At 44.4% G+C, this 18,458-nt stretch overlaps 1 protein-coding gene across 1 annotated transcript in view; it reads left to right on the top strand.

The window, feature by feature from the left end:
* CGNL1 (cingulin-like 1) overlaps positions 1 to 18,458 on the top strand; it is a 135,373-nt gene that overhangs the window by 100,150 nt on the left and 16,765 nt on the right. The window contains exons 10-13 of the mRNA XM_011940571.1: positions 4,849 to 5,034; positions 5,976 to 6,146; positions 10,063 to 10,224; positions 13,063 to 13,152. Of these exons, the coding sequence (XP_011795961.1) occupies positions 4,849 to 5,034; positions 5,976 to 6,146; positions 10,063 to 10,224; positions 13,063 to 13,152 (609 nt within the window). The remainder of the gene's footprint in view (positions 1 to 4,848; positions 5,035 to 5,975; positions 6,147 to 10,062; positions 10,225 to 13,062; positions 13,153 to 18,458) is intronic.

The raw sequence follows: 18,458 nt of genomic DNA, 5'->3' as shown, positions 1-18,458 counted from the left end.
CTTGGCCCTTTCTTTCCAGGTAGCTCCCTTTCACCCATAATAACCGCTCAGTCATTTGAAGTATCTGTCTAGACCAGCAGTTCCCAACTGGGGGGTTTTGGTAATGCCTGAAGACAGTTTTGGTTGTCACAACTGGGGAGATGCCACCGGCGTCTCGTGGGTGGAAAACAGGGATAGGGATGCTGTTAAATATCCTACGAAGCACAGGACAGCGCCCACTACAAAGAACGATCGGGTCCCAAATGTCAGTAATGCCAAGGCGGAGAGACCTCGGTTTAGACGTTAAAGAGCTTGACAGCTTTCCAAAGATAAAATATGAATTGTGTGAGAAGGCTGGCAGGACTGGCCCCCGAGGCGGTGTGGAGTCTGCTTTCCGCAGAAGCCAATTTCCCTTCTCCCCCGGGCAAATGCACTCTATAGAGCACAGTCCTATAGGATGGCTATTCCGAGAGGCAGGGGAGGTCATTTCCTTGAAACTGGATAGCTATCGCTATTCCAAATCAGTAAGTTCTTAGAAAATTAGATTTTCCCATTTGAAGTACATTCTCAAGACAGGCCTGTGCTGCAGTTCTGATTGACTTTGCACGGTGACCTCAGGGTGACGGAGGTGTGTCCTCCTCCCGTTGGCTCTCGGGATGCTGCTTAAGTATCTCAGGTGGGTTTCTGAGGAGGTAGAAGCCAGTGTTTTTGAGAGTTGTCTAACAGGAAGGTTGTTAAAGTTTTCCATTCAGGACCCACTTGTAGTCAGGGATAGGTGAAGTGGGGGCAGTAAAAGTGTTAAGAGCCAAGTCAGGTTCAGATTTGTAAATGCCTAGTTGCAGCTTTCCTGAAGAGTATTCAGCTTCATCTCCTAGAGTATAGAGGAGAGGAAGGATCCCCACAGGTCAGCCTAGCTTGGGGACTCTCCCCTACAACCAGAAGTCTGTGCCTTCTCCTCCTCTTGGGACAAAACTCGTGTTTGCATATAGTAAAGTCCCAATTTTTTCCCTGAGTTCAATATCCGACTGCCTTCGCTTTGGATTTTTTTTATTTCTTTAAATCTAGATCTTCATTACAAAATCTTGTGGCGTTGATGTTGTGTGGATGGCACTTGTGCCGTGCTGCTGTTTAAAGCTCAGGTTGGTTCCTGTTACCCAACCCAGCTGCCAGAGTGTGGGGTTTAAATCTGTGGGCTGGCTGGGGGGCAGGAAGAAAGGAAACACATTTGTGCTCTATAGGGATAAACACCTGTACCTTCATGATATGTCCACACCAAGTCCCAGGTGCAGCTGTGGGTCTCTCAGAACTTTTCCTTTGGTAAAATAGGAACTTTTCACACATATGGAAGTCGTTCCCCAGTTGGGAATCTGAGCTCAGAGTGAATTCAGTGCACAGAACAGATGATGGCCTTGGGGCCCGAAGATGTTAATGTAATCCCCACCCACCCCCACCTCCGGATCTCTAGCCTTGCCTTGGAAATTACCCCTGACATGTTACTTTTGTTGAGGCCGGTTTTCCCAGTAGTGTGGGGATGGTGAGAGTGCCTCATGCAGTGTGTGGCCGTGTTAGCCACTGGCAGTGCAGCTGGCGAGAATTAAAAATGGGCCTGACAGTTGCACTGTCTTGAGCTGAATTATCTCGTCTTAAAAGCAATGCCATGAAAAAAGCACCATCACTCTAAAATACTTTGTTTCCTTTAAAATTGGAAACCAGATAGTCAGCTCCTTTTGTTTGGTTGCTCTTTCTATGTACCTCTTGTCCCTGAAGCTGGCAGCCCAAAGGGACCTTAGCCCTTGAGGAAAGAAAAAAGTAACTGGTATTTTTCTCAGTCTTTGTGCTATTAGTCTATTGCATCTTCATGTATGATAAATAGATTTCTTTACATAGTAGCCAAAGACCCTGGTAAATTTATGTCTGATTTACCATGACTCAGTTAAAAAGTAGCAGAGGGTCATAAAGATGCCATTCGTGGGTTACTCAGTGCCCTACCGCTTGCTTCAGGACTGTGTTGCTATCTAGGGCTACTGGAACTGCACTTAAGGCAAGGCATCTATGATTCTACTTAAAAGTGCCTTCTGCAGATGGGGAAATAAAGAAACCTTTGCTGGAGAAACCACAGTTCTTTCCTTCAGGAAGGGATAACAGTGCTTACGTTATTCCTAGGGCTTTCCCTCCCACCCCATTGGACTTTTGAATATTGAGACAACCAAGGAAAAAGGGCCCAAGGCTTCTGCTGTTGCAGCCCACAGACACTGAGTGGCAGGGACTCCACGAAGACCAGCTTCCTTCTGGTTAAGCTGCTCATTCCTTGACACCTGTAGGCTTACCTGCTACTTGGTTGTTGTTAATATGAGCTAATTGGGACCTCAGTCACAGGGTAAGTCTGTGTCAGTTTACAGATAATGGTCCCCAAGCTCAAGGACGCTCACCCTATGTCTACCAATGTTGTGTCTCGGATTCCCCAATCTGATATATTTTCCCTAAATTTTCATCTCATTATTCATTGATGGGCTTGTATTGCTGGCCTTGGAAATAGAGTCGCTGTGGCTACAGAGCATGTCACTCCTGACACTGTGCACATGAACGGTCAGAAGAATGCAAAGTTGCTAAGTTTGCTTCTTTTCTTGTGAATTTGGGACATTTTCTCAGCAGTGACTTATTGGAACATATTTCTTGAATTATGGAGGAGGCAGCCTGTTGTTCTAAACAGTGTTTCTAAACCTCAGTACATATTAGAATTATCTGGGGAGCTTTCAAATGCAAATGATTATGAACTCCATGCTAAGAAAAATTGTGATTCCATCAGAAAAAGCTAGAATCTACATTTTAAGTACGGGCATCCCATCCTTGCTTGGTGATTCTAACATAAGAAGCCTTGGGATCGCTTTTGGGGATAGGCCTTCATTTTTAACAGCTGAGCGTTTATCATATGCCTAATGGTGAATGTACCCAGACAGACAGAAAATCTCTCCCTTGCCTTTACAGAGCTTACTACCTTGCAAGAGGCAAGCCTACAAGAAATAATTTAAAAATAATGTAGCAAATCTGTTCTTCTAGGCAATGTGTGTGTGTTGGGGTGGGGGGTGTTGGCAGGCCCTAGGCCCAGAGTGGTGAGTCTGTGGTGTCTCTCATGGTTCAGGAGAAGGAGCCAGGCAGCCCTGCCTGAGCCAAGAGTGGAGCAGAAATGCATGCATGAACCACATGGAGGCTGAGTAGAGCTGGGTGGGCTTGTCTGCTGCCTGGAGCCCTTGGGATTGGGGTCTAAAAGGAGGAGAAAGCGAGGCTGGGGGATTCCTAGGGGGAGGGGGATGAGTTGGATCCTGAAGGTTCTATAGGAAGCCATGGGGGGCCCTCTGTATTTGTTGTTTTCATGAATTGACATTTTTTGGGACACGGGTTTTGAGGGTTTTGTCCCATAACACACTTCACTGGTTCTATAACTCCTCCTCGCCCTTTACCCCAACACTGCTAAATCATCGATCAACAGAAAACCCAGGTTTGACTCTGCTTCTGCTGGGTGCCCAGTGGCAGCTGTGCTGGAGCCCACTCCTGCTAATTCCCCCAACACTGAACTTCTGATTACCTTTCTTTTTGCCACCATGTTTTCCCTAACAGCTTTTGTTAATCTTGGTTCTCTTGGCTGCTTCTCAAAGTACAGCCAGCCCAGCAGAGACCAGGGACCGGAAGGCCGCCACGGGTCGTGTTTTAGCCCCATGTCACGTGGTTGGCAGGGCGGATCTGTTCCTATGCTCTGCAAACCAGGAGAGTCCGAAGTGATTTGGAATGTTTTCAAGATCCCGAGTTACTGCCTGTGGCAGCAGCTTGTAAACTGTTAAGCACTGTACAAATATAAACCATTGTTCTTGTGCAGTCACTGCAGGGACACAAGACCGGGTAGGCCCTGAGCTGTTCCTATGGTGGCCCACAGTCAGCCCTCAGTGCCTGACAACGTCTTTGAGATGATCCAGTCTGTGTTTGAGTCAGGTTGCTCTGTTTCGAGCTGTGCCTCTTCTTCTTATCCTGATACCTATGGCCCTAATGCTTAGCCATTTAAAGAAACCACCATTACTTTCCTATAATATTTTAGGATTTTATTTTGGAATTGCACGTTGTTTACGTAAAGAACATAAGTCTGTGTGACTTTGTGAGATGAGAGCCTCAGGGGAACTAAGGGGAGTATTGCACTCAAGATGGTTGTATTTTATGGTAGGCACTAGTATTTGGTGCTGAATCAATAAATAACCACTTACCTGACTAGTATTTTATCCGACTAGTGTCTCTTCCATTTAACACCTTCTATTCATCAAGTTCATCAACCTGTGTGTTTCCAAATTCCTTTTTGCCTGTGTCTGAGTCCAATTCGTGGATTCTGTTGATGACAACTGCCTTTACCCAAGTGGACCTTTGTTCTGTGGGGTAGTGTTCTCTTTGTGATTCATTTTTAGTTGTTCTAACTGTAAGAACCATCTGCACAGCACAGTAAACAGTGGAATATTAGGTGTGATGCTGCGTGTCACAGGACATAAATTGCCAGGTAGGTTTAGGTTGTTGTAATATACAACTTGACCTCGATTTTCAAGCATGAACATTCAGGTTTTCAGACACTATCCTGAATGCCCACCACCAGCAGCCTTGGCCATGTATTTCTGTAGCACGTTGTTTGTCTGCCCCTTCATTCCTGTGGATATTTTTGGGTAAGTCAACTTTCCTTTTTGGTCCCTGAATTGCAGAACCAACAATGTCCTTCTATCTCTGTGACGGCTTTATTTTGATCTTCTTCCTCATCACGGATTTAACAGATCTGATTGCTTTGCAGTGTGACTGTGAAGTTCCCTGTGATACCCGTTCCTGTGGCTACCTGGTTGGTAGGTGACAGCACTGTCCTTTCCCTGCCATTTGCAGAGAAATCTGAGTCGGACCACCCAGGAGCAGAAGCAGTTGTCTGAGAAGCTCAAAGAGGAGAGTGAGCAGAAGGAGCAGCTAAGAAGGTTGAAGAATGAGATGGAGAATGAGCGGTGGCACTTGGGCAAGACCATTGAGAAACTGCAGAAGGAGGTGAGGGGCTGGAGGAGGAAAGAGGATGTAGGGCCAGATGCCTTTGTTGGACCCAGTCCCCTCTGAGGGTCTGGTGAAAGCCTGGGAAACCTGCAGTAGGTCTAGGCCCAAAAGCATCAGGGATTTGCAGATCGCCAGAGGCAGCTCTTTGGATTTGTTGAAGAGATACAGAGAAACTGGTCTAGAAAACATTAATGCCAGTACTCTCTGGATTCTGGGCACCAGAATCACCTCTTAACAGTTAGTAGAAGCAGCCTGTGTGTCAGTGCATATCGAACCAATGTTAACTGGATCAGAATCGATGTTTCTGTGCAGATTCTCTGCATTTGCATCTCTATTACTTGTCCAGGAGTGTGAAAGCAGCTTCAAAGCTCGGTAGCTGCTGCTCTTTCTCCTCCTCTCTGCCCTACCATGCCCAGAAGGGGAAAGGCACAAAGCTGGCAGGCTTTCTGTATTCTGGGAGCTGACACGAGTGTCTGCTGTTTTCTGACGTGTACTATGTACCAGATACTTTACTATTTTGTTTCTAACTAGAATTTTACCTGTATCTGCTGATAAGGTTTTATCTGTATCTGTGGATACTAATTCTGACAACAACCCTGTAAGGTAGATATGATTTCAGTGTTTCCAGTGCGGACACGGCCAGGGCCCAGAGAGGTTAACGACGTGCCCCGGTCACGTACTGGTAAGTGGCACAGCAGGCATAGGACCCTGAGGCTGTGTGCCTGGCTCCAAAGGACGTACCTGCTCACTCCTCCATGCTGCTTCCAAGTTACAGGTGCCCACACCTGGCTGGCTCAGGATCAGGCACTGGGCTGTCTTTGAAGGGGCCATAGAAGAAAGGGAAAAGAGGAGATGTGCTGTGTGTTGAAATGAGATCCAGCCCCTGATCTCAGATAGAGCATCTCACGGTGGGCTCACTCCCGTGTCACTTCTTCCAGATGGCAGACATTGTTGAGGCCTCCCGTACATCGACCCTGGAGCTCCAGAACCAGCTGGATGAGTACAAGGAGAAAAATCGCAGGGAGCTCGCAGAAATGCAAAGACAGTTGAAGGAGAAAACCCTGGAGGCAGAAAAGTCCCGACTGACGGCCATGAAAATGCAGGATGAGGTAATGTCTGGCCAGATAAGTTCTTCCTTTATCACTTACCGAAGTATCCTTTGCCCTGAAACTCTTCTGTGAGGGACCTGGGGGTAGATTCGTGAGACAGCTTTTGTGCTTGACTCTTCGTTCTTCACCTTCTGGATGGTTCTGTGGGCAAAGGGCATTCTGGAGCACAAAGGACCCACTGATGGACTGTGAGGCTAAATGGACACAGCTTTAACCTGACCATTTTCTTGATGAATCTACAATTTTTTTGCCTAAAATGTTTAGCTGCCGTTTCTGGAACAGCCGTGATGTGCCCAGCTGCGTCTAGATGATTTATTTATATGCTCTCATGTTTTCATTTAACCCTAGAATAGGGATTACAGTAACTGACTGTTTTTTTGGCCATTCATTTATGAAAATACAGACTTTTATTGGGTTGAGGGTGGCAGACAAGAGTTTCACAACAATAAATGGTGAATAAAAGAAATCCTCAGGAATTTATGAGTACTGAAATGATTAAAACATTGGTTTTATATTTAAGAAGAATCAAGCAAAGAAACCCAAATGTTAGCTCCCTTCAGGCTTGGCCTCTCAAGAACTGAGAAAAAGAAAGGGGATGTTTTTGATTGTTTTAATGGAAAGCTGGAGGCTTCAAAATGTAAGCACAGCCTATGCTGATTTCTAGCTCTATCTCTTGCCAGCTGGGTCACCTTGAGCAACTTACCCCAGCTTTCTGAGCATATGTTTCGACCTCTTTAAAAATATACCACATTTTAGTGACTTAATAATTAAATGGGATAATATGTGAGACTGTGTAGCAGTGAGTCTGTACATCCCAGACACTTCATAAATATTAATTTCCTTTTCTTTAATTTTAAGGCTTATTTTTCGTGAACAGTGCCAAGAGCACCAAGATTCCACAGGAAAACCTTTTTTTTCCTTTAAAAAACAAACTTTAATTTCTTTGATGATCAAAGAAACGTCACCCATGAGTCAGTGCTGAAACTGTGTAAAAGAACAATAGATATTTATTGCAGACTTCTAGAACACTCTTGAAAGGACCTTGATAACAGATCCCTTTTGGCTCAGGGTTATATGATATAGGACTCCAAGTAAGAACTGAAATTAGCCCACTGACATCACAGTTCTCTTTGGCATTAAAAAAAAAAATCACATTCATTACTACAGCACGGAGGCAGAAGGATTCAGATATCTGCCAGAACACTAACAAGCACCTGGTCTGATTTGACTTCAAAAGATCACAGTGTCAGAATGACCCCTGAAAAATACTTCCCATTGCATTTCATATAATGATTTTTATGATAGAATCCTTGGGTTGGAAGGAAATGTAGCGATCCTCTAGTTAGATAAGGAAACTGAGGTCCAGAGAGAATAGTTAAGGCCAGATGGAGACCAGTGTTGTTTATAAAAGAGCAGTCATTCCAAAAAAGAAGGATTCCTTGCAAGGAAAATAAAGATGGCCCTTCCTGGATTTTTCTCACTGATGCAGCCCTGTGAGACAGATTCCATGCGAGCAACAGACGTGGACACCTCATCATTCTGCAGGGAATCTACAGTGAGATACCACCCTTGACTCAGATGCTAGAGTGATGGAGTTGTTGGAAACAAAAGTGAATTGACAAGCCAAGGTCACTCTGGATCCTTAAAAAACTCAAGCTCAACTCTGTTCGCTGCCCCTCTTCTTGTGTTTTGATTGAGCTGAGTTAAAGATCTTGGTTTAAAACAAAAACAAAAACCCAAAAGCGACAGGGGTCCATTCTAAGTGCTGTAATAGTTGCTGCCTTTGCTTTGAGAGAAATAGACATTTTTTGCCCATTCTACCTTCTGATAAGCTTGATCTTGAGAGAATCGAGACTTAGTGATTACCATTGTTCAGTTGATTTTCTAAATCCTTTTTAGCAAAGGGTGATTTCAACTACCTAAAGGTAGCACTAGAAAGTTCAAAAGTTGTTTGCTTACTTATGATTCAGGATACATTGTTCACAGACACCATGCTAGTTATTCTCTTCTGCCAGCTCTCCTCAAGGACTCTGAGTATGACGGGGCCCTTACCAGCTGTTAGGAGGGACCTGCTGGGTGTGGAAGGTGGAGCTGTGCTGAGCAGTGAAGGAGGGCACGCCGGGCATTGGGAAGGGGGACAGGAAGGAAACGCAGGCTGCACATTTGCCTGTCATTCTTTCTGACCCTCATACCCATGTTCTTTTTTGGTATCATCTCATTTGATTCTCATAATAGCCTCAGAAGGCTGGGTTTATAATTATCCCAATTTTGCGAACAAGGAAACTGAGTCATAGAGCATTTTTTTTGTTTGTTTGTTTTGGTTTTGTTTTTTTAAATGCTCTGGAATATAGCACACCCTCTGTGTCCAGAGAATGTCCCATCACTCTTTATCCATGGGGTGATTTTCATTTTGTGCTTTCATTTACTTTCTGTCATGGTAACCACCAAAACTAGATGCGGGTCTTCATCTGGAGATGTCATCTTCAAGGCTAGGCTGTTCTCAGAAATGCCCGGCGCTGCTGTCAGCCTCCCAGAGAAGAACACATTTCCTCAAGTTTTCTCATGGGTTTTCCGAAGCTGTCCTCAACTACCGCAGCTTTCCAACTCTCCTGTGACGGACACCGCGGAAGGGTGGCGTTCTGTAGTGGAGTTTGCCATTCGCTTTCATATTCTCTGAAGGAAACAGATCCCCTGGTGTATTCTATTCCTGAGACTGTAACTCTACTCAATACTAGTACCAACTCCAAGAAGGTAGGACACTTAGAACAAAGCAGACAGCCTAGGGCTTCACCATATCAGCCCACACAGATGTTTAAGGAAGACCTACTGTGTGCTGAGCTGCCTGGTCTCCCCAGGGAGCTTCCAGAGTTCAAGACACAGACTGGCCCTTGTGAATCAAGCTGTTTTGTCTGTTGCACTTTATTCAAAGCTATTAGTTGAGTGCCACCTTGTGGATGGAAAAAAGTCAACATTGTAAATTAAGAGCTAATCATTTTCTTCTACAAAGCAGTGGCTTTCCCTAATGTCCCTGTGTATATTGTTAGGTTTTGTGCCAGTAGGTTGCTTTGCAGTCATTAATTCAGTTGTGTGTTCTTTTTTTACTGACTTGAAACCTCTTTTGAGGTGACAGCGATACCGGTAGACAATAAATTACCCCCTGGGAAACATGTATTTAGTTAAGGGGCTCTCGAGAATTTTTAACACAACCTAGTAAAACCTGCATTTTGCATTCAGCCAGGCATGGTGGCTCATGCCTTCAATCCCAGTACTTTGGGAGACCAAGGTGGGCATCACCTGAGGTCAGGAGTTCGAGACCAGCCAGGTCACCATGGTGAAACTCCATCTCTACTAAAAATACAAACATTAGCTCAGTATGGTGGCAGGCACCTGTAATCCCACCTACTTGGGAGGCTGAGGCAGGAGAATTGTTTGAACCCAGGAGATGGAGGCTGCAGTTAGCCAAGATTGTACCCCTGCACTCTAGCCAGTGCAACAAAGCAAGACTCCATCTCACAAAACAAAAATAAAAACAAAAACAAAACCTACGTCTTGCAACTCAGGAATACGTGCATCTGCACAAATATATGAATGTCTAGTAAAAAAGATTTGCAAATCAGTATTTGCTAATACTCTGCTATTTTTTCTGTTCTATTTAATTAAAAAATACTGGTCAGCATCTACCAAATGGAATTTGTAACCTAATAGGTTACTGCCTGTAGCTGGAAAACCCCTTCTTTTTACAAAAAGGAAACTGAGGCCCAGAGGGAGGTAGGACTTGTTCAGGGTCTTCTGATCTCCCATATTATGGGGGTCCAGCGGATCTTCCTTTTGGTGGAGTCAGCCTGTGCACTGTCTGTGGAGGTCTCTATGCTCTTGATGCACCCCAGGAAACCATTCCAGCTGTCTCTCCTCCTAGATGCGTCTGATGGAGGAAGAGTTACGGGACTACCAGAGAGCTCAGGATGAAGCGCTCACCAAAAGGCACCTTCTGGAGCAGACGCTGAAGGACCTGGAGTATGAGCTGGAAGCCAAGAGTCACCTCAAAGATGACCGCAGCAGACTGGTCAAGCAGATGGAGGTCTGTGGGCCGCAGAGTGTGAGCCGGGGGGACCTGTGGAGAGCGAGTCTGGGCCACGAGAGAAGCAGCGTCTTTGCTCTCAGCTCAGCCTTTGAGAAGTCTGAGGTTTTTATTCTCTCCCACAGCCGGGTGTAGTGAGATCATTTCTTGATTGAAGGAAGGGGCCAGTCATTTATAGACTCAGGACATTGGAGTTAGAAGGAATGATGGACATAGTTTAGTCTAACATTCTCATTGTCTTGAGAGGAAATGGAGCAGATTCCTAGGGACGTTAGGTGATTTTGCCTAAGGGCACTGATAGTTCCTTCCTTTTCTGTTTGTTCTTTGGAGCAGTGCTTTCAGCTAACTAGAAGGAACCAGACTGCTGCATGTCCAGAGAGCAGCCTCCTAGGGATCGTCATCCTTCATTTGCCACACCACATATTCCATTCTTGCTTCCTGTTTCTGGCCCATTTTCCCTTATGGGTTATTTAGCTTTGCCAGAGCCCGCAGCACACTGTGACTCAATTTACTGTGATATACATAGTATGTACATAGTCCAAGACAGCATATCAGAAAGTGCTGAATGCAGTCACCACATGGGGGTGATCTAGTCACAAGCTGAAAACACAACATATTGGAAAAATGTAAATGAAGTAACAGAATCTAAGTATGGACAGTTCACTGAGGTTGACAAGAAGAACCTTAGAATCACTCCATCTAAACTTTTAAAAAAGAATAATTCTTAGGAACAAAACTAACCCCCAGAAACACACACATACACACACAAAAGCCCCAGCAGAATTTAGAGAGAGGGAGAGACTGAAAAAGTGGAAATTGAGAGAGACACTCAAAAATAGCCTCAGACTTTTCAGAGAAGTTAAAATTGTGAAGGTTTTGATAAAAGACAGTGCTCAGGGCCATGAAGAGATGGCTTACATTCAAAATCAATGGAATTCCTGATTCAACTTTGCAAATAAACAGAAATAACTTTTAAAACCTCCAGGGGACTTAGTAGCTGTTTATATCTAGGAAGTGTTGTTTCAGGCACTGAATATTTTATTAGATAGGCCTCTTTCAGAGACTGGAATAACCTGATTACAGTTTTATTGCTCTTTTGTAGGACTGCTGTACATTTTGCTAATGTCCTCGTTCTGATCTCTTTAGGGGTGGTAATTTTAAGTCAAGTTAAGGTCAACCCACTTAACTAGAAACTGATTATTCTAGGGCCTAAACAACCTGCTAAAGGTCCCTAAAAAAACAAGCTAAAGCCTCTTCAGGCAGTGGAGGAAGAACCTTTGGAGTAATGGAGCTGGCCTGGACCCCTAACACTCCTGCTGGGTTCTGTGCAGTATGGATTTTAGGCAAGAAGAGAGTCCTACAAAGAGGTGCTAAAATCCATAGTATATCCTGACTAAAGAGAACATTTCCTTCGGCCGACTTAGGTCTAGAAGGAGTGGCATAGCTAAGCTGCATTTGCCCCTTTGCAATATTTAGCTATTTTCCCATTAATTGCAAAATGAATGGCTCTCAAGACCCTGCTACCATGAGATGCACTTGAGGAGTGTTTTGTCCCCTAAGAGGCGGCTAGCAGGACCATCTTGCTGTGACTACGTCTTGCCTGCTCCTTCACTAGCACTTAAATTAATTTTCAGGACTCAAGAGCTCTCCCAACGATGGGCATTTTCTGTAAACTCAGGTGGCTGTTGGATGTAAATGCAACTCTTGTGGATCCTGAGTGATGTCTGTCTGACTATAGTGAGACTGGTCTTGGAGGCATCAGGAACCACTGAATAAACAGGAGGCTTCGGTGCACGGCCCAGCTCCGATCCAAGTTGGCCTTTGAGATGCTTGGCTCCTGGGAGAGGGCTTTCTGGCTTCCCCGTAGGTTTTGATCACTACCTGGGGGCGATTCACAGGCAGTTAGTTATTCACATGAATCCTGGGTGTTTTATTGTGATAAATAGAATAATATTTAGGGATAGAGGTGTCCATTGCTTATCAATCCACTTTGGCAATTTCAGAGACAATATTTATATACAAATGCTGCAGGTTCACATTTAAAACTTGGAATGCGAATTGCTTTTTAGCATTTGTGGCTCTAAGTTTACTTAGACTTATGACAGATTGACTGGTGACAGGAGAAACACATGCTCAAGACCAACAACCCCCAGTTCTAAGTGGGGTGGTTAGTGTTGGAAGCCTCTTTTCTTCATATACAAAGCTGCTTTGAAATGTTTTTCTCTTAACACTCAATTAGGTTAGATTAGGAGCCAACAAAGAAGCCACAAATTATTATTCTTAAGTGATGATGAGTTTAACAGAATTGGTTAGCACTGTCTTTTGGTTAATCCAATGCAGGTTTGGGAGTGCACAGTGCAAATGCTTGCTGTTTCTTAGACGTCTGCTATAGATTTACTCCTGCAAGGCTCTTGGAAACCCTGAGCAGGATGCAGACAGAAGATGGTCCTGAGCATGAAGTGTTTTTTCCACATTGTCTTTTAACAGACACTGGCTTGGGTAGATCTCTTTAAAGTTATTGATTCACATGGAGAAACAAAGACTTGACAGAAACATGCTCAAATGTCCTTAGTGTTTGTATTAGGGTTTGGGATACTGTTTTTTCTTCTTTTATGTGTTTTCTACATACACAGTTACATTTTACATTACAAGTCATGAAACGCGTAGTTTAAGACATATCTGCCTTGGGCAATGTAAGAAATAGATATATTGTTTTTCCAAACCCTAATGCTAGTCAGTTCTCATTTGCCCTTAGGGTTCTTTCTCTATGGGGCAGTCTTTGCTCTTAATCCCGGTCAGTGCAAGTTAAGCCGACTGTGTTTGTGATTTCTTTCTTAGGACAAGGTGTCTCAATTGGAAATGGAACTGGAAGAAGAGAGAAACAACTCGGATTTGCTGTCTGAGAGGATCAGTAGGAGCCGGGAACAGGTACTGTTCTGTAGGTGAATGATGTGTGGATTGTCCCGTGTGAAAATGGAACATGAGGGGTTAAACCTGAGGATTCAGTTAAGGCCAGGAGAGAAAAATTCATGTCGTCTAGAAATTGATGGAAGATTGAATAGTCCTCACCATAATAAGCTTCTAGGAGAGACTTTGACCAGATTACTTGTATTTTAGATTTTAAATTTTAATCCTTGGTCAGTTAATTTCCTAATCTATACCTAGCATCATTTCAAGGTTTTTAAGTTTTGTTTTCATCTTTTTAAATTAAGAAAGTGCCAGTGCTAGTCAAGAAAAAGTGAAGGGCTTTCTCAATGTTGATATACAGTTCGTCCAGCACCATTTCAAGGCTCTAGGCATACAACTGGGTAAGCTGTCATCAAAAGCACATTCTGTCATTAGAAGTTTCGACATGTATCCACAGGTATCTTGTAAATGAAGGGCTGAGACTAGTGAATACATATTAATTATCTTTGAAACTGCCACTGAGTGTTCTGAATCCTTTTTCCAAAGTGTTTCCACATTTTATCTGTCAAGTGGTTGGAGCACGCACTGGCGACACAGAAACTAGTGCACAGCACTGCCGTTTCCTTGTGACCTCACTGCTCTCCCCAGATCTCGCCTGCCACTCCCAGTCTACCTCAAAGCCCCTCCGAACCTTCACTTAATCAAAAAATGGAAACACAGGTCAAAAGCCTATGGGTAATACTGCATGTATTATCTGCATGTCGCTTGAGAAATGAGTTCCATCATCTATAACATGAGAATAACTCTCCCCGATTGCCTCACAGTGTTGTCATAAAGATCAAATGTAAGTGAAACTCCTTCCAAAACTGCAAAAAGCATTCACTTGGAAAGTACTGTTATTGATTGTGAATGCTTCATAGGTATGTGTTCTGCTAATTAACTTGTCAAGGAAAAGGCAGCAGCATAGAGCCTACTTTCTGTTGCACCTAACATGGTGCTGGCTACCAAATTCCACACACTTGCTTGTTGAACGAATGACCCTTAGAGCCTCAGCTCTAAAGAGCACTTTTCCTACTATGGCCAATAGATTGTTATTCATAACCACTTGGGACACTTCCACTTTCTGCTTTATGTTTTTATCCTTTTATCCTCTCTTTCCAATCTTCCCTGTTCCAAAGGGCACATTCCTCTGGTCTCTTCTGCTTATTCTTATGGATTTCCCTTTCTTCAGTCAGGGTGACCAAGAATTGGAAGTTGCAGAGCTTGGGGATAGCACCTTCTGAGCAGGCAGCCCTGCTCAAAGTAGAATACGAATCACTGGCTGCTTTTCCATATTCTGTTAGGTCCCTGTTGACAGATTTCTTTGCAAACAAGTGGGATACTCGTGCTGCTTTTCTCCTGAGAGTGAAGGAAATTGCAGCCCCAGGTTGATTCCCTCCACCCTCCTCATGGAGTCTGGGTTCTGTCTGTGTGTTCCCAGGCTGTGATTCCTCTGGAGCTGTGAAAGTCCATCAGGCCAGAGCTGCTCAGGTTTAGAGAGGGACCTTCCTGAAAACCAAAAGCCCAGGTGGAGAGCTCAACCTTGATATCTCCCCTACCGCCCTCCAGGGTTGTTACTGAAGACTGTTTTCTAAGTTCTCTCACTGGAATAAAAGCTGTTTTGTGATGAGCCCTTGCCAGCCTGGCTAAGTAGCCACGTTCCCCCTCCACATGTCAGAATCCGCTAAACATTCACAATGACAAAGGATGTGACCATGGATTTGTTTTGCCAGCGCTTCTTGTAGCTGATGCTAAGAAGAATAGTGGGAAAGTGTGTCATCCTATCAGTAACGAGGCAGTGAAAACAGACCTTCAGTTCCATGTTTACATCAGAAACAAAACACAGACACTGAACCAGAACATGTCTGCCTCCCTTAGCTCAGCTGACCGCCCAACACTGAGGGAACTGGTCATGCAGAGATCTGGTCCCAGAATTGCTCTGGATGCTTCTTTTTCCTTTCAGCTGAGCACATGGATCATGGGCAATAGAACTGCTGTCCATGATGTGGTCAAGGCTAAAAATATTTCCACTAAGCCAAGAACTTGATGTCAGTTTAGGGGGGAAGTTAAGGGAACCAAGAACTTGAACTAAGTCCTGGGAGGAAGTTAAGGGAACTCACTTGGTCTGCTGGGGAAAGCAGTGGGCTGGGAGTCCCAGTCCTGGCTCCTGCACTAGCCTCATTTACCTCTGGGAGAGTCCCAGCCTCTCTGAGCTCAGTCTTTAACATCTATCAAAAGGAAGTGATTGATCCAGGTGATGATCTCTGAAGGCTTTTCTGAATTCTGACACTGCAATACTGCAAGAAGGTTTTATACATCCAGAAGTGTCTGACTCACCCTTTACTTTCCCCCATTCTCTCCCTGTATCTGAGTTATATGCCTAAAAAGATGAGTTCCGCAAATGTCTACAGCCTCTTTCCCTATCAGCTCTCTTTCCCTCTTCTGTTTTCTTTCTTTTCACTGCGTCATCTGAGATAGGGAGGGTAAAGCCTGGTGTTTGTTTTAAGTGGAGAAACTGAGGATCACATTCACATGGATGTAGGAGTTGGTAAGCCAATGAAACAGAAACGCTGAGATAAAGTGATGTCTCCTGATTGTGTTCTGAGAGCTTCTCTTCTGGCCTTTGCTGCCTCCTGACTTGTGAGGGAGGGCAGAGAAATGGGTGGGCCAAATACCCGCCTCCCTGGAAAGCATCTCATTCTCATTCAAAGTTGAGGTTGAGTCAAGGCTTATTTCCTGCCTCTTGAAATGAAGGCCTTGGGTATAGACAGATGGGCCCTGATTCTGAGCTCTTCTGGTCCACATAGATTAACTTCTAGGGCCATGTGCCTGTGCTGTCCTGCTGGAATCAAAGCAAGAAAAGGGAAACCTCAAAACTTAAGACCCTTTTTCCTCTCCCCCATCAAATGCTGACCTTATGACATCTTAACAAGGACAGCTCCTAAAAAACAGGAAAGGTTGCATGTTATCTTGAACCCAAGTAATAGCATCAGCCCTGCCTTCCTAGCAAATTGCTACTAGGCACTGAAAAGAGAAGTCCTGGGACATTTTAGTTTGGTGATCTTGTTCTCTTTAAATTAAAAAGTTCAAACTTAACAGCTCTCCTTAAACTCTGAATTCTCACAGGCTCCTTTGCTGAATCTTTGCTTCCCCCAAACATCTCCCACCAGCCTTAGTGACGGGACTTAAGTGAATAAGCCAGAAGAAAGATTTGCCAGCAATATTAGTGAATGGCCAACCCCTCTCATAGACTGTTAGATCTGGCAAGGACCTCAGAGTCCAACTCTCCCCACTTCTCTGTAATGGATGCGGGATTTGAGGCCCAGAGTCACCTGGTGGTTTGGCCACAGTCATGCTGGCAATTGACTGCAGAACTGGGCTTAGGTTTCAATTTCCAAGACAGTGCTCTATCTACCCATGCTTGCAAAATATGATGAATGCCTGCTGTGTGCATGGCATTGCGGTAAAGCTCCAAGAGGACCAGAAATGGTCCCTGACCTTGAGTTGCTACAGTTTGTTTGAGGAGATGGGTCAGACCTAAAAAGTTGGTAACTAACAATAAAAAACGGTGGATACTAAATGCCAAGTAAAAGATTCAAGCAACTAATGAAGGAAAGACCATAGTAGCAAGAGTGAGTGTGGAAGAATTACTAGAAAGAGGGTGGGGACCTGGGGTCAGCTCTAAAGAAAGGCTAAGATTTCAATAAACCAAGGGGATTGGGAATGGGATTCTAGATAGAAGGAATGGTGTGAACAAAGACTGGGAGGTAGGAATCTATACAGCATTTTGAGGAGCAATGAATGGATGAATGGATGAGTGTGACTCAATCAGATTTCTACTTTCCATAGGAAATGAAAGGAGATAAGTTTGAAGATGCAGACTGAAGGTTTTGAATGGTTCTATCGTGAAGGCAGTGGGCAGCCATCGAAGGCTGTTGAGCAGAAGAGTGAAGCATACACTGTGTTCTAGAAGACTCGTGCCAGGGGTGGGGGTGAGGACTGGAGAAGGGGTGACGGAGAGGAGGCCTCAACTGTGCTGTTACCAGGGCAGAGGACAGGAAAGGCTGCATGAGATGGTGTATTTGATCCTTTCTATGCCTCTGTTCTTTCTTTCTCTTTCTTATGCATACATTTGACACTCCCTAAAAGCTGGCCATGTTATTTATAAGTTCCCGGCCTGTATTAGTTCTTTCTCACACTGCTATAAGGACATACCTGAGACTGGGTAATTTATAGAGGAAAGAGGTTTAAGGGACTCACAGTTCAGCATGACTGGGGAGGCCTCACAATCACGGCGGAAGGCGAAGGAGGAGCAAAGGCACCTCTTACGTGGTGGCAGGCAAGACAGTGTGTGCAGGGGAACTGCCCTTTATAAAACCATTTGATCTCATGAGACGTACTCGCTGTTACAAGAACAGCACGGGGAAAAAACCCACCCCCATGATTCAGTTACCTCCCACTGGGTCCCTCCCACAACATGTGGGGATTATGGGAGCTATAATTCAAGATGAGATTTGGGTGAGGACACAGCCGAACCATATCCCAGCCTTTCTAAGGGCTTCCTTTATATGCTCAGGACAGTATTATTCAGAGTGATGGACTGAGGAAATCCTAATGGGGAGAGAAAAGTTTTTCAAACCTCTTAGATGTTTGGACTTTGTTTTCAGGTCTGACTGCTATGAAGGTGAAGGGATGGATTTGGAGTTGATAAAATGATACCTTCTTTATGAAATAGAAGTATCGAGTATCTGTTTTCTCACCCAAGTATAGTCCCACCATATACAGAAAGGTTTCTGATTGGCTTATAAGTTGAAAGAAGTTCTCAAGTCACTGGTGTTTGGTCTGTTTAAATCCAGAGTAATCCTTTTTCCTTTCCATCCTCCAAAAACCATGTTTCCATTTATGACAGTTGCCATTCTTACCAATGGTTCCCTAAGTGCTAGGCACTGTGCTGGGTGCCTCATTTTCTTGTTGTTTTCAGGTTTTGCAAGGTGAAGTGACTACATAGCGTCACACAGTTTGTAGGAGGAGTCACAGTTTGACTCCAAAGCCTCCTGCCTGTTCCCATCATCCCTGCATGAGACTATGTCACGGTCTTAAAGACTACTCCTTCAAATGCATTTGGGTCTCCATTCCCAAGTTAAAAGTCATGTTTCTTAAAATGGGTGAGGATTTAAGTTCAGCTGATCCTCTCCTGATTCTTTTTTTTTTTTTTTTGAAACGGAGTCTCGCTCTGTCGCCCGGGCTGGAGTGCAGTGGCCGAATCTCAGCTCACTGCAAGCTCCGCC

Source organism: Colobus angolensis, unplaced genomic scaffold (assembly GCF_000951035.1).
Source record: "Colobus angolensis palliatus isolate OR3802 unplaced genomic scaffold, Cang.pa_1.0 Scaffold19, whole genome shotgun sequence".
Taxonomy (NCBI): Eukaryota; Metazoa; Chordata; class Mammalia; order Primates; family Cercopithecidae; genus Colobus; species Colobus angolensis.
The sequence above is the reverse complement of the archived record's forward strand: the minus strand, read 5'-3'. Positions and strand labels throughout refer to the sequence as shown.